Here is a 22883-nt window from a genome sequence, read left to right on the forward strand (position 1 = left end):
GTGGGTTTTAATTCAGGTTTGAGTTTACTAACCAATCATTCAAGTGCTGGGGAAGGGCAGTGGAAGGGGAAGAGTGGAGGGGAGAAGACACTTTAAGAAGGATACAATTCACTGTGAGCTCTAAAGGTCAGAACGGGCTATGAAATTCATAGCCCTTCAGAGATCCTTATTCTCAAAGGCTCCAAAAGAGGTAATACAGATGAACGATGATGAACAATTAAACTAGGCTGCTGGACTGACTGCTGGTACCAGTGGTTCATTTCAATTCCAGCACCTGGAGAATAAACCTGTGCATCCAGGTATCATTTTCACCTATCCACACATCACTAATCGCTTTTTCATTCTTTGCTGCAGCTACTAAACATTTATATCCCTGATAATTTTTTTAATGGTTCATGTAACATACAAGTCAAACAGGCACATTGAGCCCCTGCCCCCCACCAAGTTCATCCTATTACAAAAACTCTGAAAGTTCCCTCAACTCAAACCGTTTTATAGACTATTTCGTGATCTTTAATCTAAAATGGAGATGCTTTCTATATAAAATGCAATGATGGACAAAAGACAACCAAGTACAATTTTTTTAATAAAGATAAAATTACAAAAAAGGTAAAATCAGCTCAGGAAAGGCAAATTACTTTAATAGATCAGTTTAGACATTTAACATAATAACTCACATCCATTTTAAATACTATTACATAAAGCATGGTGAAGAAAGGAATTTCTGCTTCATAATTAGAAAACTCACAATACAACTTGCCAGAAACCAAAACAAAGCCGTTTGAAAATAAATACGGTCCATGCCAAATAGTACAAAATGAAATCAGCAGTCTCTCTCAATATGAAAACTTTTCTTCTTTTAGTATTTTCGCATTCTAGCATTATGTTCTGTAATTGGTGTGAGGCTATCTTTAATTTCAAGGATTGCTGAGCTGTTCCGATTTTGCTCTGTTCAAAAGGCAAAAATATGAACTGTTAAGTCATTTCATTTTGAGAGCATCTTTTAGATTAACTGCTGTAAAGATGTAATTGTAGCTACCACTGTCATACATCTTAAATTATTTAGCAACTCCTTACACTAATTTACAGCCTCTATATAGAGAATAGCGTTTGTACAATTAGCATCTAGAAATTAGTGAGTGGTCTCCAAAGAAGCAGCAAGTTATGTATTAAATTAATTCGGGTTTACCCTTTGGTGTCTGTCTTTTCACCACTGCTGTCCTTCGATTTATCCTCCTCTTTTACATCTAAAAATAATTAGGGGGGAAAAAAGATCAGGTTTGAAATGTATGAAGACTCAAAGTAGTCAAGAATTTTAAGACTTACATAAATATAACCAAGCACAAGCTGTTGATCCCTACATTATATTTTGATTAATAAAATGTAAATAAGAGAATTTAGAGTGATGGTACCAGCTATCCGGAACTCTATTCCTCCATATCATACAAATTAATAACCTTAGTATTTGAAAACACAGGGGCAATAAGTTTGGTATTTAGAATAATTTTTACTGGAAAAACTGTTTTCAGTAGGAAGAGTTCTAGCTAAAAACCTAAAGTAGATGTGTGTGATTAACTTAATTCTTTTTCCACTCTGACTGCAGAAGACTTAACTCCTTGTACTAGTATACAAGTACAGGGAGCCTACCCCTCTGCTAATCAGGACACCCTTTAAACCAGAGGTTCTCAACATTTTTATATTGCAGACAGGCAAACTATCTAATTTACATACTTACATTTATTTAAATTTAATTCTATATAAGCAGGACTGTGAGGATCAGATTGGGTTTGGGCACCCGGGGGGGGGGGGGGGGGAGGCCCTGTGCAGGCAGTGGCTTGGTTGGATCTAGCTGGGGCTGCCAGGGAAGAAGGGGCTCTACTGTCTTTCCTAGGACAAAGCAGCAGAGCCAACCTCTTTTCCGTTCACTTCCCCACTTGCATCCCCCAGCTCCCAGCCACGGGCAGGACTGTGCCCAGTGTGGGTACACAGGCAGCACCTTGCTGGGCACAGCCACAGTGGTGAGAACTGGACAGGGGGCACAGAGCCAGCTGGCTCCCTCCCAGGGCTGCCCTGCCACCCAGCTTTAACTCCGCATGTGCCTGCTGGTGGCTGGCGGTCGGGAATCACTGCTTTAAATGAACTCCCACTCAGCTGGTAGAAATGGTAGGGTGACAACAGTATTCAGGTATCTACCTGCTTTTTTATCTTCTGTCTCTTTCTTGTCGTCTTCTATTCTGGCTTTCTTTGCTCCTTTCTTATGATCTGCAACATTTCGTCGTCCACCCTCCCCTTCATCTTCAGAATCAGAAAATTCTTCATCACAGGCTATCCGCTTATCAGAAGCTCGAACTAGGGTTCAAATGTTAAAAGATTAACACCTGTAATCATCAGGATGGTTCACCTACAATATGTCTAAGAGGAAAAACCACAAAACTGGTTTTAAGCAACCACAGAAAAGAACAAAATGGTAAACAAAATGAGATAGTTTTCTAAAAGAGGTGGAAGAAAACTGTTCTACAAATATGGGGATACCCTTGGGTTCTCTTTTAACACAAATTAACACGAAAAGTTTACAAAGAGAAACTCAAAACCATTTGGCATTGCTAAGCAAGTACTGAAAAAATTTGGAAGTGACAGTTTGGAAGTTACAATTATAAGAGGTCAGCAAGAGAAAGGTGCTAGAAGCAGCTGTGGAATTACCACAACTAGCATAATGGAAGATTAAATGAACAGTCCTCTCTTATCTGTATGCTCCATTCAACTTATAAAAACAAAAACTATTGTTGTGACTTAAGAGTGCTCTAACACTTCTCAGGAAGACTGATCAAAAATAAAATGTCCCAGATGTAGAATGCTGAAAAAGTAAATCTTGTTTTGTTGCAAGAACTATATTGATTCACTTTAAAAAGTGTTGTTTCTGGAGGGACAAACCTTCAAACAATGCCTGTGGTAGTGCTGGGGAGACTTCTGTGGCCAAATATTCCAGCCTACCTAACTCAGCTTGATGCACAAGGCAGAAGGGTGCCTCCTCCAGGCTTCTGATCCTCGATCCAACCAGATGCCAGGACAGATTCCAAAATAAATTAAAGCAACCTTCTGGTGGTTGAAACTTTGGTTAAAGGACCTTTAATGAGCATAAGCGCATTTAAATGCTCAAGAGCTTCTCCAGGTTCTCATCATGCCCCCCTATGTAGGAATAAAAAGGATGTCTACAAGGGCTTCTCTGTCTTTACACCCTGGGAGCAGCAAAAGCCAGCCAAAACAGGAGTGAGGATCTGGACAAGCACATTTAAAGAGGCTTTACTCTGAAAGCATATCCCATTATGACTAAAGGTAACATTTCCTACTAGAAATGCGTTTGTCTGGGTCCTCTCCATCCTCATCTCCACTATCTTCATGAACAGCATCCTCAGGAATGGCCTGCATCTGTACCCCAGGTGCATGAGGTAGCATACGTAAGTTCTCAAATAAACGCTGTCTGCAAGTGAAACAACATATAGAAAAAGTCATTCTAATATACAGAGTTGTAGTTTTTCCTGCAGATTCTTGACATTTTGATTTGAAAGTAAATTAGTATGTGAATTAAGCTTTATAACCATTTTACAAGTATACGTTTTCTTATTTTTCTTTTAACTTTCTGATTGTTAAAAAGAAAATCAAGCTTTTTCTTTGTAGAGCCAGGAGCACAATTTTTCCTGTATTAGAGGATGGTCAGAGAAGTTGTAAATACAAACCACTAGCTAACTGCAACACACAACCAGAAAGTTTCTTAGCACTTGAAAATACAACAAAGAATACATTCAGAAGTAAATGCTACATCATGAGTCAGCATTTTAACCACCTCCCAGATGGACTGGAGGTATGAAAAGCTCTCATGTCTAGAGTTACTAATTGGTTCAGAAAAGCTAGCTTTCAAAAGGGAAAATGAATGCTTATTAATTTCATATTCTGAAGGGAAACAGTGTGTACAATCGTTGCTGAATTTCAACAAGGTATATTAATGATACTTAAATCCTTACACACAAAATCTGAATTCATAAATAAGCATTACAAAAAAAGGATATTTCTACAGTTCCATTAACATAAAATAATGTTTCCCAAGAATACAAATCTAATAAGTCCTTTACACATAACTCAAGGCCCTTTAAAGACACTTAAGTTCTCAATTCTCTAAAGAGAAGGGGACTAGGGATTTTAAATTACAAATACATTTTAAGACAAAAATGGATCATTTTAAAGAAGTTCTCTCTCAATGAGAAAGCAGATTTTCTACAGTCCCTCTGTTAGAGTAAACGTCACATCTGAGGAAGAATATCTTGCATTTAAAAGCTTGTCTAACTTTATCCCAACTACATAGTTGGGTCCAATAAAAGGGATCACCCTAAGAAATCCTTGCCCCTCTCACAATTTCTGGACCATTACAACTACAACATCACTCTTACACCATCACATCTTCATAAAAGCAGTTCTTTACTTTAGTCGAAAGTGTTGCATCAGGAAGAGAGCTCTGACTTCAAGTCAGTTGATAAAGCCCTCCCCAGTGATAAAGCCTTCTCCTGCCTGCATTTGCATTCACTCCATTTGCAGAAAATCCTAGCCTTCTGCCACTTTGTAGCACAATCAGGTGGACAATTTGAAGTCTGCACGAGAATATCTACAACTCTCATAATGGAGTCCAACTCAATTGGATCCGTCTGAGAGGAGACTTAAAAAAAGGAGCGCTTAAGTCAGCGATTCTCAACCAGAGTGCCAGTGCATCCTGGAGTACCCCGAGATTTTCTGAAGGGTGCCGTGAGGTGAGAAGAGCCATAAGTGCAAGCTCAGGTTTGCCCCTGCCTGGCTGCTGCCCTGCACTTACTACCTAACCTTTCTGTAAGGAGGTAGCACAGCAATAAAAAAATTTTTTTAAAAAGGGGAGCTGCTTAATTCACAAAAGTTATGTAAGGGTGCCTCAAGTCTAAAAGGTTTAGGTGTTGGCCCATAAAGATCCTAGGCACCAAAGAAACGCTTACCAATTATCTTTTATTTTGAAAGGTTTACTATTTTATATTTCAATCCACTTTTAAGAAATTCTCAAACAGATGTGAAGTAGAATTATATAACCTGCAGAATAGCCAGATCAATATACACTGTTTACTCAAAATCCCCCTCAAAGTAATATCAAATACTGAGATATTCTTGTCTTTGACAGCCAACTTGTGCCAAAGACCATGCTCTCTCATGAATGAAGTAGCACACTGTCTCAACATTGTGTTATCCTGGTTTGTCATGGGGAAAAAAATTAATACCGCTGATGCTCACTTTTTAAAAACAGAATCCTAAAAAACAGGCTCTAAATAAAAGCAGGCTAAGGCTATGTTTTATTACATTAATAGCTCCACATGATGATTTAGGGAAGTTGCCCGATACTAGGAACTTTAAATGTGTCTTCATTTTAACAGACTGCTCAGTACCTTTGACTTTTATATTCAGATAGGGAAACAACAGAAGGCTAACAATGGAGTAATGAATCAAAGTTTAACAAAGAACAAATTAAGAATCCCAGGGCAAATCAGTTTGAGCCATGAAGTGGTAAACTAAGCAAGTTGGCAGCAATAGGCAGGAATTCTGACCACTTTATATGGGTAAACAGGGTGCCATTTGACAAATGGAACAGGAGGTTATAAAAGAATGGGTCTCTGTCTGGCCATTTTGGAGAGACAAAAAGAAAACTAGTTATGGAGACAGATAGAGTCACTCCACATTTTGGAGGAGAAACCGTATTCATTCATTTACTCTTATTTTGTTTGAATCTGTTTATTCCTGGTACCCTAGACTGGGAATAAAGAAAGGAATAGTTAGCTATCAAGGTAGCATCTGTCTGTCTTGAGACAACAGAATTAGGAACTGTTCAAAGTGTATGTCAGTTTGCTTTAAGTATCACATGTGCCAGCCAAAATATGCCCTAAGCCAGAGGTTGGCAACCCCTGGCATGCATGCCAAGCATAGTACTTGAGGCCATTTTGCTTGGCAAGCCGCAGCCAGCCCCGGCTCCAGGAAGCTGCTGCCAGCAAGAGCCAGGGCTGCTCCAAGCAGGGCTTGCAGCTGCCTGCTGGGAGCAGACTGGGACCCTGGCTGGCAGCAGCTCCCCAGAGCTGGGGCAGCTGCAGCTGGGAGGCTCCAAACAGCTGTGCTGGGCTCCAGCACCAGCTTCACACTGGCATGAGGTGCTCCTTGGAGCGGGCAGTGGGGGCAGGGCCTGAGGCAGCACAGCCCCAGTCTCTCCCCTGCTCCCGTAGGTGATGAGCCCAGCGCAGCTGTTTGTAGCCAGCTTGCTGCTGAAGTTGCCCAGAGCCCAGGCTCCAGCAGCTACCCAGAGCTGGGACAGCTGCTGGCAGCCACAGAGCCTGGGCTGGGGGGCAGGGGCAGTAGGGCTGGGGGGCAGGGGCTTTGGGTGGGAGGCAAGGGGCACAAGCCGGGCATCCTGCCAGGTATCCTTTGCCCTCATTTTGTTTTTCTGCCATGCCAGCACGCCGGCACCTTCCAAGGTAGGCATTATGGTGTTTTTTGGCACTCCTGCCAAAAAACGTTGCCTACCCCTGCCTTAAGCCTTGAGACTCTTCAATGTTTGAACTCTGGGAAGAGTTGTGTATTTACCTACTGGGGAGTTAGAGAAGTAAGGAGTCAGCAGGGAAGCCCATGCTCCACTCCCTGGGTCCTTTCCTGCTCTGTGGCAGCCAGCCAATTTAAAGCAACAGCCACAAAAGGCGTGGTGCGAGTTTGTGTTCAATAACTACACAATAATTAGTTCTTTCTTCAAGGGTCCAGACTTACACAGATTAGAGCAGGAAGCAAAGTAACTTTTTATAGTTGAACAGTAATCAACTATTACATATCTTGTAACAGCATGCGTAGTTTCAAACACGTTTCCTAGTAATGGATGCTGCAGATGCAGTGAGTAACATCTGCAGACTTCTTTTACGGTAGAGGAAAAAAAAATATAAAGCAGAACTTTATATTGTACTTTATCATCTCCACCTAACTGAAAACAGCATGTATATAGAAAGCTATTTTTACATGCACTTTACACGACTCAAGATAGGGAAGAATTACTTACTTGATCTTCTCCATATATTCTGGTGTATTCTGGTTAGTCATATTTGATGGACTAATATGTAACTTGAAGTCTGGTCCAAAATACTCAAAGTAGTCATTGTATGGCAACTCTATTAAAAAGAAAAAAAAAAAAAAGATACTTCAGCTACTTGAGCAGCTTTTCTGTACAACTCACAGGTTCATGAAAGATTTTAAAAAGTGCCACTGCCAAACATTTGACACATACACAAAATATAAGGCTTGTAGTATTGACATAACACTGAAAATGAAATTTGAACTTTTTAGACATAAAATGGAGAACAGAGAAATACTGTAGCTGAGGCAATGTTAAGACAATCAGTCAAACTTTCTACAACTCCCATCATTAGATGAGAAGACAAAATACTGATGACTGCTTATAGATTACAAACCACAATAGAACAAGATGTGCAGGTGGAGGAATGACACTATGTTCAGGATAATAAATAGTACCACCAAAAAAAAAAATCTTATCTGAAAGGCAAACTACCACAGAATCCCTGAGGGGTAGAAAATCTGCACTTTAATAAAGAAAATACTAGGATTGTGCTATTAACCACCTGATCAAGAAGGTGAAGGTGATTATAAAATGCTCAGGGAGATTAGAGAAGGTGCTAAAATGAGACAAGCAGCAATAACAGGAGACTTCAACTACCCTCACAGACTAGGTAAACACCTCATTAGGGAGAGATATGGAGACAAAATATTTCAATGTGATAAGCAACTGCTTTCTACAACAACTCATCTTGGAACCCACAAGAGGAGAAGCAATTCTAAACCAATCCTAAGTAACACACAGGACTTGGTTCAAGACATATCTGTTGGTCAGCCACGCTATAATACTGACCAAAACATAACTGCATTCAATGTTCTAGAGAGAGGGACCAAAAACTACAGGGAGCCAACTTCAGGAAGGAAAATTAGTTAACAGTCTAAAGAAATATCAAAAAGGGTACCATGTGGTCCAACAAAACTCAGGCATGTTTTAATAGTAGAGTTAAGGAGGCCATTCAAGGCAAAAAGGCAGCCTTCAAAAAAGGAAGGCAGGCATGTCCCAAATGAGGAAAACAGGAAAGCTCAAAAATTTTAGCAGGTCAAGCATGGAAGTGAAATAAAAAGGCCAAAAAGAATGAGAAACAACTAAACAACTAGCAAAAAAATGCTACAATTAATCATAAAAACTTTAAAATACATCACAAGCAGGAAGCCAGCTAAAAAACTGGTGGGACCATTTGATGAATGGGGATAAGGTCACAGTAGGGAGGCTGAACAAATTCTTTGTTTCAGTGTTTGCTACAGAAGATAACTGGAGGAATTCCCTTGCCAGAGCAATTCTTTCTAACAGATAGGTCTGAAGAGTTAGATCACACTGAAGTGACAACAGAAGAACTGATAAACTAAATATTAATAAGGCCCCAGGAGTGGATGGTATTCACCAAAGAGTTCTGAAGGAACTCAAAAAGTGAGAGTGCACAACTACTGGCAGTGGCATCAATATGTAACCTATACAACCTACAAGTGGCTTCTGTACCAGAGGCCTGGTGGGTTGCCAACATAATTCCCATCTATAAAAAGGGCTCCAGAAGTGATCCTGGAAACCAGTCCAGTGAGTCTCATTTCCATCCCTGGCAAGTTGGTAGAATCTATAGTGAAGAATAAAATCAGTAGTTACATGGACAAATAGGATCTGCTGAGGAAGAGTCAGCATGGTTTTTAAAATCCTGCCTCACCAATCAGCTGGAGTTAACAAGCATGTGAATAATGAGAATCCACTTGACACAATAAGTTTGGAATTTCAAAAACTTTTGACAGTGTTCCTCACCAAAAAACTGGATTGCCATAGAATTGGTGATAAGGTATTTTCATGGACTGAAAGCTGTTAAAAGATAAGCAGCAGGGGGTAGGGCAGCAAAATATATGGTCACTTTTCAGGACCGGGGGGGGTGTCAAGAGTGGGGTCCAAATTTTGTCCAACATTTTCAACAATAATTTGGAAATGGGGATGCATAGTAAAATCTCAAAATTTGCAGAGGATACCAAGGTATCCCAGTAAAGTCCTAAGTTGATGGAGAGGAAAGAAAGATCTGACCAAGTTAAGCGAGTGGGCAAAAAATGACAAATGAACTTCAAATGTTGACAAGTGCAAGGTAATGTGCACCAAGTACACCTTAACTGGTGCACAACCTGAACTATACATATATGAAGTTGTGTTCCTTTATGCCTTCAAATGCTTGCAAAATCAAAAAAGAAAGCATAGAGAAGAAGAGTGAATACAAAAGTCTGAAGTTTCTAAGGAGAGAGAGCCAGGATTTGTTTGCAGCAATAATTAAGTTTAGAGTACTAGCACTGAAGTCGAAGAGCAGTAATGAAAACCTAGGACAAAGTGTGTAGTAAGCAGAATTTTGAAATTGGTAAAGCCTTCCAAAACTAAATTGGAAAGAGCAAACAACCAAGCCAAGTGATTGATGTTTTACTGTAAGTCCTTTCAAAAGCGATCAGAAAGATATCATGCTGCTTTGAACATATGACACCCTAAACCTTCTGGCTCCCAATTTGAGAAAAGTATAAAAGATCAAAGACATGTCTATGGTGCATGTAAGAGAATCTTTTTTTAAAGCAAAACAGAATAAAAACACTAAATTTAAGATTCATGCCTTTTTAGAACTTTTCTGTTCTAAAAAGTAAGTTTTATATTCAAACGAATACAGCATTAGCTCACAATTCAAGATTACAGAAATTTCTGGAGCATTGCTGGTAGGGTTTTAGTACTATGATTAATCACCATAGTACAAGTGCCTAAAACAGTAGCAACGCTGTAGACAAGAAGTGGACCCAAGGTAAAAGTAGCAAAGTAGACGTTTTTAGGGAGGCTTTTTTAGGTCAAAAAATTATATTATATTTCCAAAAGCGAAAAGCGGCACATTTATTGCAGCCAAGGTCAAAATGATTAAACAAAGCAGCACAGTATCTTGAGATGCTGGATTCTAGGCACTGGAAAAACATCTGCTTAACAGAATTGGAATACTGCTGTTTTAAAATCTAATTTATTGCTACCCATTTCAACCTGAACTGGATAAATATTAAGAAAGTTAGTTTGATTCCAAAAACAATACAACAGAAGAAAAGTGAAGCATTATCAAGATATCTGAAAAAGAAGAATACTTTTCAGAATCAATGTTTACCATTGGGAATTTCACAATCTAAGGCAACTGCAGTTTCATACGTCCAACATCGAGCAACATTACGAATAGTGTAGCCACCTCCTCCTAGCATCAGCAATGGCAAGTTAAATGTCTTTACAACTTCCACACATTTAGCATGACCTGTCAAAAAAAACACAAAAAATGTAAATCATGCAACTGGAACAGGAAAAACTTAGCTGCTTATTAATAAGCTACATGCATCTAATAAAAGTGGTAAAATTGAACCTTAGCAGAACAATATTTAGCTCTTCACTGAACTAAGCATAGCTGAAGCAAAGATGATGTTAAGCCTGGCAACAGCAAAACAGACCAAATACAGGCCCAGTATTTCTACCTTAGCTCTTCTTTCAGACTCCTTAAGCCATCCTCCTATTTTGCATCACTAGCCTTGAAACTTAGTTTTGTTATTTCCATGTTTTTTGAGAAGACATAAGGCAGATTTTCAGCTCAGCACGAAGAGGGAAGGGATCAAAGGACAAGGCTGCAATTCTATGAGCCTTCCTAGTTCTGTACTGGTCCTAACATATACTATAGTAACTTAAGGTATACTCTAGGGCTCAGTTGAGACTAAGGAATCCACATCTAGAGGGATCTAGACATAGGCATAGTGCAAAGTGGGCCAGCCTCTAGTTATTTCAAACTCACAGCACATTTTGAAGACAGTGTTGAGGCTAAGGCAATGGTGTCCTATCATTTGACTCCACAGGCTGAATGAGTGGTGCAGGGCAGGTACACGTGCTAGACAGGTCCCCACCACCCTACCCTCAGCCCTTAATGTGCCAGGGTAAATCTGAAGCACAAGACATTTAATCTGGCCCACAGGGCTTGTAAGTTTTGTGGTGGTGTAGCACTGGCAGTGTTAATTGCCACCCCTCCTTGGGTCAACCAAATTTCTGGACCCTTGGGGATCTCCAGGGGCTGAATCACATACCACCACAGATCAAATCTGTGTATCTGAAGCTCCATTTTCAGTTGCTGGCTTTGCTGCAAAACTTCATGCATTACCTTAAATAAGTGGTTTGGGTGGGACTTAACAAAACTGGGAACATGACTGCTCTTTGCAGCCACAAAGACATATTTCTAGTAGTACTATCCTGTTATTATAGAGTATTTTTCATCACATATCTCAAACTGCTTTACAAAGCAGAACAGCATCATTTCCATTTTATATATGGGAAAAGTAAGGTATGCAGATGTAAAGCAACTTTCTTAAACCCACCCAGCTGGTTAAATACCAAGTCAAATAACACAACACTGATTTCTCTAGTCTTAAAACAATGCTCTTACTTTAAGTCACATTGGTCAAGAAGATCGTTTATGAGGACCATTATGTTAAAGAAAATGTTAACTGAACTGTTAATTTTGCTAAGTGTATCACAGCAGTTCTTAAAACAATGAAGTGCTGGTTTTAACTTTCCCACATTCTTTTTAAATTCGGAGAATTTAGCAAACTTTAGAAGTTACCTCCTCTCAATTTTGCTAGTACTAACATGGAAGCTTGCTTGTGGAAAAAAAGAATGAAACACTCACCCATAAAAATACAAAAACAAAAACAGTGGTGTTCTGGAAAATTTGACAAAATGACCAAACGTGGACATATACCTTAGCTTACTACTCTCTGTACTGCAACAATTCAAGGATACAGCTACCTTAATGTTCGGCATTGTATATAGAACCCTATCAAAGTGACTTGCTTTACTCCCTGTACATTAAATTCAGCCCAAGATTGCAACTATTACCCCACATTCTAAAACTTCAGGTGTCACAAATCATTATTCGATCATTTGGGAGGATGGAAACTCCTTTCCTCCCAAATAAAAGTTTAACTCCATGAATTAGGGTCATCATAACATTATCGTGAATCCTTGAGCATGTTCACAATTGCTTACCTTTAACAGTAAGATTAAAACATCCCAACCTATCACCAGACAAGGAATCTGCTCCACATTGCAATACCACAGCACTGGGCTGGTACATCTCCATCACCTTGGATATTATCTATAAACAGAAAAAATCCCAAGTCTTGAACTCAGCCACACAGCTACCAACCAACCATCTGGAGCACAATTTAGACCATACTCACTGGTTTGAATATCTGCCCGTATGATTCATCATCTATGCCATCCCTCATGGGAAAATTGACAGCATAGTACTTGCCTTTGCCTGCACCAATGTCCTACAAGTAAAATTGACAACTACGTTACTATAAAATAGACAATATTTCCCAGAACTACAGCAAACAGCACACCAACATAAGACTGCTATAGTGGTGTGTCCCCATTACTCAAGACCACAAAGCAAAAAAAAAAAGGCAGCTCACTTAATTTCCCATTTGTCCACAAGATCATTTTGAAATATGAAAACTAGGCCAACGGCTACTCATAGAAGAAAGTACAGACCTCCAATACATTTGATTTTTTTAAATTTAAATATTTAAAGAGAAAAATATTACTATGAATCAGTTCAGTACACCAAAAATCAATCAAAAACAAGAAAGATATTTGGGAAGAACAGGTGGACATGCATGTTTGTGATGCTACATAAAAGATCCAAGTTTAAGAGGTCCTTGAAAATCACAGGCCTCCCCATAATCTCCAGGTGAGGAACTTCTATGGAAAACAGATACTGTTGAATTAGAGAAAAGTTATTAAATAGAAACCATTTTTAGGCTTCCCCATAGAAGTGAAGGCTTTTAAAATAGGAAACTGAACTTGCATATTATCCTTAGGAAGAGGTAACCAGCCATATGGATTAGTAATTCCTCCTCCCTATATTGGCTGATGTATGAAGTAACAATGAAGCCCTTAAAAATAAACCACTCATGTAGAAATGTGCCATAACAATTAATTAAGTGACAAATGCATGCAACGAGAAAAAAAGATGCTTCTGTTTCCTCCCAAAAAACATAGGCTTTTAACAAAAAAAGGTACTAAGCTTATCAACCTATACAAGCAACCTACTGATAAATCTGAAAACACTAAGCTGCAAGAGGATTCTTGCCACTCAAGTGATGTTAAGTCATTCAACTTTACTATAGTTGACCAATTATTATTTTGTGAATTCATAACTTTGACCCAGGTCCAAACATTATATTAACTGGAAAATAGTGTGTTGCTGTGCACAGACATTTTTTCAGGGGCAAATAGGGCATTTTTTCCAAATTTTTAAAATACGCAACTTGATTAGCAGTACAACAATAATTAATCACCTGTGGTGCCTCTCTCAAAGAACCATAACTGTAACGTGAATGCATGGAGTATTGGCTGTTTATGTGCTTTTTTTCTCCCCGCCCCCAGTATCTATTACTATACTATTAAAGATTTCCTAAAGTCTAAATTAAAGTTTATAAGCGATAACAGAATTGGAGACATCAGACATGCCAGTACAAATTCTTGGCTCTTCCGGGGTAGAAGTCTCTCCCCACCCAGACAAAAAAAAAAAAGGGAAGGGTCCCTTCTTGACCCCAAAGTGGATTGAAGCCAAATGTTAAAACAAAAAATCCCATCCTTATTAAACAAACTTGCTTTTCAGTGACCACTACCCAAGACTGTCAAAAACTAAAATATGCCTAAGTAACATTTTCAGAAGCCTATACTAGTACAGGTTAAAATGCTAAAGAAACACCACAGCTAAAATTAGTGGCTACCACTGCATATCTGCATTGGTGCATCTAGCATCAGAAAATCTCTCACTTGGTTTATCCAGTTATGCTATGAAACAGGAAGGTCTATTCTGTTATTCTCCAAGTGGCACAGAAGGCCAAGCAGTTGCTGAAAACAACTATCTAATGGGTATGGAGCTGACGTGGCTGAAAGAAAGGAAAGCATCTGACCAAGGACCAGCTGATGAGGGTTACTGAAGGAAGAAGCTATACCATATTTATCCAAATCTATAGACAACTCTGAATTTAAGAGCGCTGCCCAATAAGTAGATTCTATACGTACATTATAAATTCATTATAATTTTTCACATGCATAATCTAATTGTTGGAGGGTCATCCTAACTGTGTCCCTCAACCACTGTGGTGGGGAAAGCAAAGGTGTAAGGGGTATGTGTGTGTGTGTGTGGGGGGGGTTGGGGAGGAGGAAGCAAGCAGCAAGGGAGAAGGCAGATGGCCTCACCCTTGTTTCTTACCTCCCAGGCCTGCACCCCCCCAGCTATTAACTGCTTGCCATTTTCCCACCCCTGGTACCTGTCCTCCCCCTTGCACTGATCTGGATGCTGGGAGAGACCCAAAGCCTCTCCTGATACTTCAGGGAGCAGCTGTGAAAGGGGCCGAACTCAGCCATGGATGGCAATCATAGTGCATTGGTTTCATCTTCCAGCACCTGCTCCTGGTCAGCAGAGAGCTGGAGGTGAAGGGAGCTGGGCAGGGAGCAGGCAATGGAGGAAGAAACGTGTGCCTCACCACCGCTGCCCCTTGTCAGGCTGGGCTCCTTCCATAGCTGATCCCTGCAGTGTGGAGCAGGAGCATCTCTGGGGCTTCCACTGCACCTGGATCAGCCTGGGATAATCACTGATCACCCCAGCTCCCAGCTGAAGCAGTCCCAGCAGTACTTGATTCTAGGACAAGGCTTCATTTTCTCCATGCTTAATACTAAAAAAGATCCCTACCTTAGAAGCGAGTAAATACTCTACTACTAAGGTGGCCTTGCTTGAATTTCAAGGAACACATCACAGCAATACTGGCCATGAATCAGACTTGCTATATGAAGACTAAGGGGAAATTTCAAATCTGAACTGAGCCCACAGACCACAAACAAAGACCGTTACAAGCTGTCCTGAGATGAGCATCTCTAACAGTACCTTGACTTAAAACATAAAACAGGGTTTTCATGCCTCTGTGCTCCATCAGTTTTACAAGCTTTTGAGAAATGAAGAACTTGGAGGTCTTTTCTCAGTGTTCTTCTGTAGCTATCCAGTCTAATAAGAAATTTTCATTCTACTTCATTGCAAAACACTACTACAAGCATTTTTATAACCACGTGAAATTGAAGTCTATCACAGACAGACAGACAGACAGACAGACAGACAGACAGACAGACAGACAGACAGACAGACAGACAGACAGACAGACAGACAGACAGACAGACAGACAGACATTTTTTTCTACTTGTCTTATTTTGTTTCAGCTACTTTAAAATTGAATTCCAGTATCTTCTGTATAGCCAAGTAGGGAACTTCATGTTTTGTCACAGGGCTGGCTTTCAAAGTTTCAACTACCCAACCCTCCAGAAGAAATCTGAGTTTAAGCCAATTAAGTATCCAGGTTTAGTTGTTCAAAGCAACAGTACCATCTTGTGGCCACTCAAGTTAGCACACCAAATACAGTAATCTAATTTGAATCCAAAGTCATCTAGGAATGATTTTAGAAAATGCAGCAACGCTAGAAATGTATAACTGCCTTCAACCAGATTAAGATGGACATTTTGCTCATTATTGGCTTACCACTTAACACGTCCTTTCCTACAGTATTCTGTGAATCATTAACCTCTTCTCAGCTCCATACTGAGAAAACTGGAGATACTGTATCAAATACAGACTTCCTGGAGGCAGTTTAAAGGCATCAAAAATAGTACTTTCCTTTCCTTCACATTATAGGCTTGTGTGTAGGTCTTCACATTTTTTTTTTTTTTTTTAACTATTAACTGTAATGCATGAGGATTAATGCATTAAACTTCTCAAAGTTGCTTATCTTGATTGTAATGTTACTAAATTAACCCATACTGGGGTATCAGTGATCTATTACAACTAATACTTCTCAGAGTAAGTGAATATTTGTTGTACAGTGCTCCAAACTATGAATGATTATGACAGTCAAAATTTACTGATAAATTAAGGTAATTGCAATCTCAGGACAGATGAAACATTTTGCAAGCAAGAACTATTTTTCTTGTTCTGTACATACGATTGAAAATGCAGAAGAGATCCCTACAACACAAATTCCCCCTCCAACTCCACCAAAGCCTGGGTGATCCAAGTTTAACATACTTGAAACTACTTAATTCTCTAATGATTTAATAGGCAGCTTCTTCATTTCTGTGTGATTTGAATCAAATTGCTTGAAACACCTCCACAGATTATTTCAATGAGTCCACAAACTTTTTCAGAGGGTATAAATTACAGATTGAGGCAAAAAAAAAAAAAAATCTGCACATTACAGTGTATTTATTACCATCAAAAGGGGTAATTATGACCAAACATTAAAGCAGATATCTGCTAGGAAAAAAGGTGAAAAGATAATCTGAATAACACATTCATGTCTAACCTTACCCTTAAGTCCCCTGTGCCAGGAAAATATTCACCATACTTATGGAATGACACTGTCATAACACGATCTGTTGTATAAAATGCTTCTTCAACACCATCACCATGATGGATATCAATATCAATGTATAACACTCTTTGGTGGTATCTAGAAAAAAAAAAAAAATCACATTTCCCAAAAAGGGTAGAAAAGAAAGTGGCATCATGATTCATGTTAAGTCTGAACAGAAATATAGTACAAGAAATGAAATCCTAATTTTCTAATCAAGAAAAAGGATTATGAAGTTACTATACCCAACTAAAACAAGAAAAGACATAATTTAACACAATTACTGATCCTTAACAAAGATCAACTGATTCCATCTTTTAATACCCAAGCTCTCCCCGTTATCCCCAATATGTTCAAATGACACCCCCAATCTTTCTTATTCAGATCTACTAGAGCTCACCTATTATTTTCAGCATCAAGATCTGTTTTTGTTCACTCTGGCAACATTTTATTTCAGTTTCTTCAACAGCCTTTAAGGCTTGCTACTGTAAAGTTTACTCTGGTGTGAAAAACTCTTACAGAATACAAAGAACATCATGCCCATGCCAAAGGGCTGTATCAAAAGATAGTTCCTGTGAACTCCCAATTTTCACTTGCTTGTCCCATTTCCCAGTCTGCAAAATTTGCTAAAATAACCACATTTCTACTTCCAAGTCCATTTTATTTGTTAATGCATTAGACTAATATTCTGCTGGTATGTGCTAATGCATTTCATATCAGTTTATGAAAGGGATTATATGGACACTTATCTGAAATGTTACAAAACACAAAGACCCAGAAGGCCCTCTGAAAATAATAGTCTGTCAACTTCAGGGAGCATCAATTTGCATACTGAAACAGAAAAATGAAGTCCTGGAAGCCATTCACTAAAGTTTTTTATAAAATGATATAGTACCCCAAGGTGTACTGTTTTTGGACATAATGTTTTCAAAAGAAGGAAAATACTTTTAAATAGAGCTTTCTAATTAGTACATGAAACAGAACAGAATTCTTAAAAGTAGTAAAGAGTCCTTTGCTCTTGGAATTTTCTTCTGCTTTGCTCATTTACATACACTGAAATTGGAGTCATTGACTATTTTATCTGGCTGAGTTGCAAAGTCATCTCTCTGATGCACTGAAGAATTTGGTAAAATGGGAGATACAATTCTGATATATTTTGCTCTTGGCTGCTGGTCTCTCTGACATTAGGACTCTTCCAATCTGCTTCTATTTGATATGGGACTAGAGTCATCAGAGTTAATGAAACAGACAATTACGTATCACTGGTGGTGATGGTCGTAGTGGAGAAGTCAACTTTACTTACACAAACAGGTCACTTATCTGTGGTTGATTATATTACATGCAGTGCTCTAGGATTGTTCTCACATTTTCTCTGAGAGTCTTTACCAACAAAAGTGGCACCAAACTTGAAACTGAAGAGAAAGCAGACAAGCGTGTACCAAGGAACAGAAGGCTTGATGAAGTGTTGGGATACTGCTGTCATACTTCCTCAACAAATTCCCAATGAAAATAATGAAAGCAGGTAGGCAGAGAACTTTATGGTCACACTTTAGACTTCTTTTTTAAAATTAATTTCTTTAAACTGGTCAATTTGAAATTGAAAGGTAGATTCCCTTTAGGAGGACTGGCAGGTATCCTTACAGTCTTTAACTGCCACATTTAGCCATGACTTGAATGTTTATCTTCCTTGCTTGTACATAGTTTAGCTAGAATTTCTGTAGTAATGCCAACTGGGGAAACATTTTTATTTATGTTGTACTGGTTCAACACATACTATGAAAATTGGCCACGAATAAGTTTAAATATATCACCAAGACATTGTAAGCACTGTACATATCCACAGCCACTTTATAACTTTTTAACCCCAAGTTTTCTGACATTTTTATGCAGTTTTAAAGTTATATTCCTACTCTTATGATAAACTTACTTCAGTAATTCAAGGATAGCAAGCACAATATCATTGACGTAACAGAAACCAGATGCCTCTGACTTCTTTGCGTGATGAAGTCCTCCAGCCCAATTAACAGCCATGTCAGTCTGTTGTCTATTTAATTTTACCGCCCCAGCTAAACAAACAAACAAACAGGAAAACCAGTTAAAATCTCAAAAAGTGTTTAAGAATAACTGATAATTCATTCTATTAAAGTTATTCCTTTATGACATCCAGAATAAACCTGCACTCTTACCTTTTAAGATTGCAAATCACACTAGGCATTCAATTCAAAACCACCCAACGGATTATATTTCACATATGATCATGCTGCCTAGGTTTTATATGCTACTGCCATATTAACATGGTCAAAACCTCAGTAATCTAAAAAGTACATTCATATACATAATGTACTTACCAACAGAGCCTCCTGTTGACAACTGGCAGAACTCAAACAGTCCATCAAACACAGGACAATCTTCTCCAACATTAACTGTTTAAGAAAAGTGCTGTTAGTTTTCAAGATCACAGTTGTAAGGCACAAAGCTATTACACACACATTTATTCCTCACAGAAATGCAAATTTGACTGGTGGTATTGTCAGCAAGTTCAAGTTCAATTAATATTTTATAAACACTTAAAAAAAATGTTTAGGTATTCAATGGTTCAAAATTACATTGTACCAAAACCTGGCATTTACACAATCAACACACTTTTGAGAAACCAAATGAAACTATAGGTAGACAATTTCTATAAAGCTTCTCAAACTGTAGCCAAAACACAGGTGGTTTGTTTTTGTTCAGCTTTCCACGAGAGTTGACAGGCCTTGGTTCCAAAAGATTAAATATATGAGCAGCTGTAACAGTCTGGAAATCAGTCTAAGAATAAAGGTCCAGAATGTCTGCAGAAACTTGTACAAAATGGAGTATCCTGTAATAAGTACCTGAAGTTGGCTTTGAAATGGCTGTGTACTTATCTGAACTTAGTTTAAGCAAAACTCATTAAATACACAACTCTGTCAGTGTTGTGGTATTAGCAGTCTACAAACTGACTGGCACTGTCAATTTTAACCCTTGGACTGCTGCTTCCTCTTCAGTTTCTAATACTAATCATTAAACAGAGTACAACTAACTGCATTATAAAGTAGATGGTGGGGGCTGAAAGATGCTATACTTTTCCCTTTAACTGAAGTGCAGATAACAGATCATTTATTACAAAAATCTGGAACTGGTATTGTTATGCAGAATACTGAATTTATTTGTAACACCAATTAAAGTGAAAGATTCTAAATAGCTTTCTAAGCTGCAATTCAAAATGCTAGGTTCTAAAGTGTTAAGTTGCCTGATAAAAGGGAGAAGAACAAATAATTGCTAAGTCCTTTAAGATGCCCCCCCTTCCTATTCGCTAGCTTCAAACCTCTGTCTATCTAAACTTCTTTCAACTAAAAGATTTTACTACTTCTTTCCTTGTGATGTGTTCCAAGCCACACAAAGGCCTTAAGTTGCTGTCTTATTAGCAACTCTGAAACTGACTGGGCTCTACCCATTTGAAGGCTGCTTTTAGGGGCAAGGCATTCTGAGAAACAAGGTAACAACCACTGCTAACTGCAAACAGCTGAGAAAGTGCAAATGACTAGAACAGTAATACTCAGCTACTTGACCCTGCCTGGCCAATCCCCCATTGTCCAGCACCTCTGCAAGGTGGTAAACAAACACTGCAATATACAAGTTAATTTTGGAAAATGAGTGCCACTCAATTCACAAAATGCATTAACTTTTACAGGTAATCAAGAAGTAAAAAAATTGGGGAATTGAATTTACCCACATGCAATGGGTCCTACATCACTTAGCTCCCATTTCAACCCAGAGGGATCTAGAACAAGAGCATACAAACACAGATTTATCCCAAAGCTAAGACTTACATCTTTGCATCTGCTTGCTATATTCAGACATATTGTCTGGTCTTATTGATCGAAGAAATTTGATGTACTCATCACTGTGGTACTTGGTCATTTCTTCAGCTGTAGCTTTATGAGGTCGCTGGTAACGAAAACAATTAAAATAAGTTTTATTCTAAAACACCAGAAAGTGTGACAAATTCCATCTTTAACAAATTTATTTAAGTCACATACAATGTGTATTGTAACCGATCAACCTACAGCAATTATTAGCAGATACTGGGGGGGGGGGGGGACAAGGGAAAGAGGAAGGGCAGCAACTATCAATAAAAACACTCAAACTATTTTTAGTGCAATTGTCCATATATTTTGATCAGTATGAATAATGACAGCAGAACAATGAACAAAAAGTCAAATGTTATGAAGGGGGAAGAAGGGGTGGGCAGAGAATGGGACACCACAAATATATTATAGACCTAATTCTGCTTCATCTACAGATAGCAAGCTATGGCCCTGTATGTTACAAAGTTTAATTTCATTTTAATGCATCAGGAAAGAAAGAACAATAATGTAACCCAATGCAGGGATGAAGAAGTCAAAGTTGTATTAAGGCTGCAACAGTTTCAAAGTATTTCCATTTTTACTCGAGAAAAAATATTCAGATTTGCTGCTTCCTTTAAAAACAGTTTAATTACATTTAATGCCTATGCTTCTGTTTATACTCACATAAATTTCCATTTTTCTGTACAAGCCATAGTTTAGCAACAAGTTGTGGGTCATACGGATCCGATGAGGTTTCATGGGATGGCCCTGGCCATAATAATAGTTTCCAATATCACCTACAAATGGAAAGCAAGTGGACAATTACATTTTCCTGCTACTGTAGAATTACTTTTCATAGCATTCCCCTTTCTTTTATGTTAACTCTTTGACCTGAGAACTTGCACAGGAAGAACGGATGCAAAAAGGTTAAGCTTTAAGAATTTCTACAAGTAGATTTTGGAGTGGTTATTTGTGTTTGCAAGGTCTGACCAGATTAATGAATTAATTATAATCAGCAAAAGTTTACTGCTTAACAGAGACATTTTCACAACATGATACTACTGGTGCCAACCACAGGACCAGAAAAGGACAGGTCAGAGACTAGGCAAAGGACCCTGATCTTTAAAATATCTATCACCAAAAGCAACCACTCCCACAATTTGTCAGGTAAGCCTATCAGAAATCCCCATCCATGAACAGTGCTGGGGCCATCAGCAGCACCAATTAATCATTTGGCACTTAAATGACAGTATTAGCTGGTATTTGGGGAAAGATGACTACAGTTGAGAACATACCAAAGCAGGTCTGGAAGAGACCTCAACAGGTAATGCAATCCAACTTTTCAACCCAATCCAACTGGTCTAAATCAGAAACGTTTGTTAAACCCACTCTTACAAACATCAAATGACAGATTTCACCTTTCCTCTACCACATAAACAGTCTCAATTAGAAATATCTTCCTAATATTTAAGCTAAATTGCCCCTGTCGCAACCTAAGCTCATAATATCTTGTTGAGTCCAGAAAGTCATGGTCTTAATACAAAAAATGTTTTTATACAGCACCATATCAGATTATCCCTCAGTCTTCTCTTCAGGCTACACAATCCCAATTCTTTCACCCTTCCCTTATATGAACTTGGACGACGGGGTGAAGAGCAGCCTGTTTAAATTCACAGACGACACCAAGATTTGGGGTGAGGTGTGCACGCTAGAAGGGAAGGACAGATTACAGTGGGACCTGGACAGGTTACAGGGGTGGGCAAATGAAAACAGGATGGGATTCAATACTGACAAGTGCAGGGTGCTGCAATTATGCTGCTGGTTCCTACTGTCTACCTATGGGCTGGGGAACTCCCTTGTCGAAAGCACGGTGGCAGAAAGAGATCTTGGAGTCATTATTGACTCCAAGATGAGCATGGGCCAACAATGCAAGAACATGGTCAGTAGGGCTAACCACACCACGTCCTTCATCCACATATGCATTGCAAGCGAGGCCAAGGAGGTGATTCTCCCCCTTATGCAACACTGGTCAGGCCGCAGCTGGAGTACTGCATCCAGTTCTGTGCGCCGCACTTCAGGAGGGATGTGGACAGCATTGAGAGGGTCCAAAGGAGGGTCATTTGCATGATCCGGGGATGGCAGGGCAGAACCTATGAGGAGAGGCTATGGAACCTGAACCTGTTCAGCCTTCACAAGAGAAGGCTTGGGGGGGGGGGGGGGGGGGGGGGGGGGGGGGGGACCTGGTGGCCATCTATAAACCTCCTAGTGGGGACCAGCGGGGATTGGGATAGACCTTGTTTCCCCGAGCACCTCCTGGAGTAACAAGGAATAACGGCCATAAGTCGCTAGAAAGTAGGTTTAGACTAGACATCTGAAGGTGCT

At 39.1% G+C, this 22883-nt stretch overlaps 1 protein-coding gene across 2 annotated transcripts in view; it reads right to left on the minus strand.

Moving 5' to 3' along the window:
* Positions 1 to 567: 567 nt before the first annotated feature.
* The window catches only part of HDAC2 (histone deacetylase 2), a 36340-nt gene continuing 14024 nt past the window's right edge, over positions 568 to 22883 (minus strand). For both annotated transcript variants that reach the window (XM_090038291.1, XM_090038282.1), the window contains exons 2-14: positions 21186 to 21298; positions 20484 to 20601; positions 18981 to 19055; positions 18560 to 18698; positions 16590 to 16731; positions 12400 to 12492; positions 12206 to 12314; positions 10296 to 10436; positions 7097 to 7205; positions 3348 to 3478; positions 2194 to 2349; positions 1190 to 1247; positions 568 to 948 (exon numbers count right to left, since the gene is read on the minus strand). In XM_090038291.1, the coding sequence (XP_089894417.1) occupies positions 918 to 948; positions 1190 to 1247; positions 2194 to 2349; positions 3348 to 3478; positions 7097 to 7205; positions 10296 to 10436; positions 12206 to 12314; positions 12400 to 12492; positions 16590 to 16731; positions 18560 to 18698; positions 18981 to 19055; positions 20484 to 20601; positions 21186 to 21298 (1415 nt within the window). In that variant the 3' untranslated portion in view covers positions 568 to 917. The remainder of the gene's footprint in view (positions 949 to 1189; positions 1248 to 2193; positions 2350 to 3347; positions 3479 to 7096; positions 7206 to 10295; positions 10437 to 12205; positions 12315 to 12399; positions 12493 to 16589; positions 16732 to 18559; positions 18699 to 18980; positions 19056 to 20483; positions 20602 to 21185; positions 21299 to 22883) is intronic.

The sequence above is a fragment of the Crocodylus siamensis genome, chromosome 1 (genome assembly GCF_052110815.1).
Source record: "Crocodylus siamensis isolate JL-2025a chromosome 1, ASM5211081v1, whole genome shotgun sequence".
In the NCBI taxonomy this organism is placed as follows: domain Eukaryota; kingdom Metazoa; phylum Chordata; order Crocodylia; family Crocodylidae; genus Crocodylus; species Crocodylus siamensis.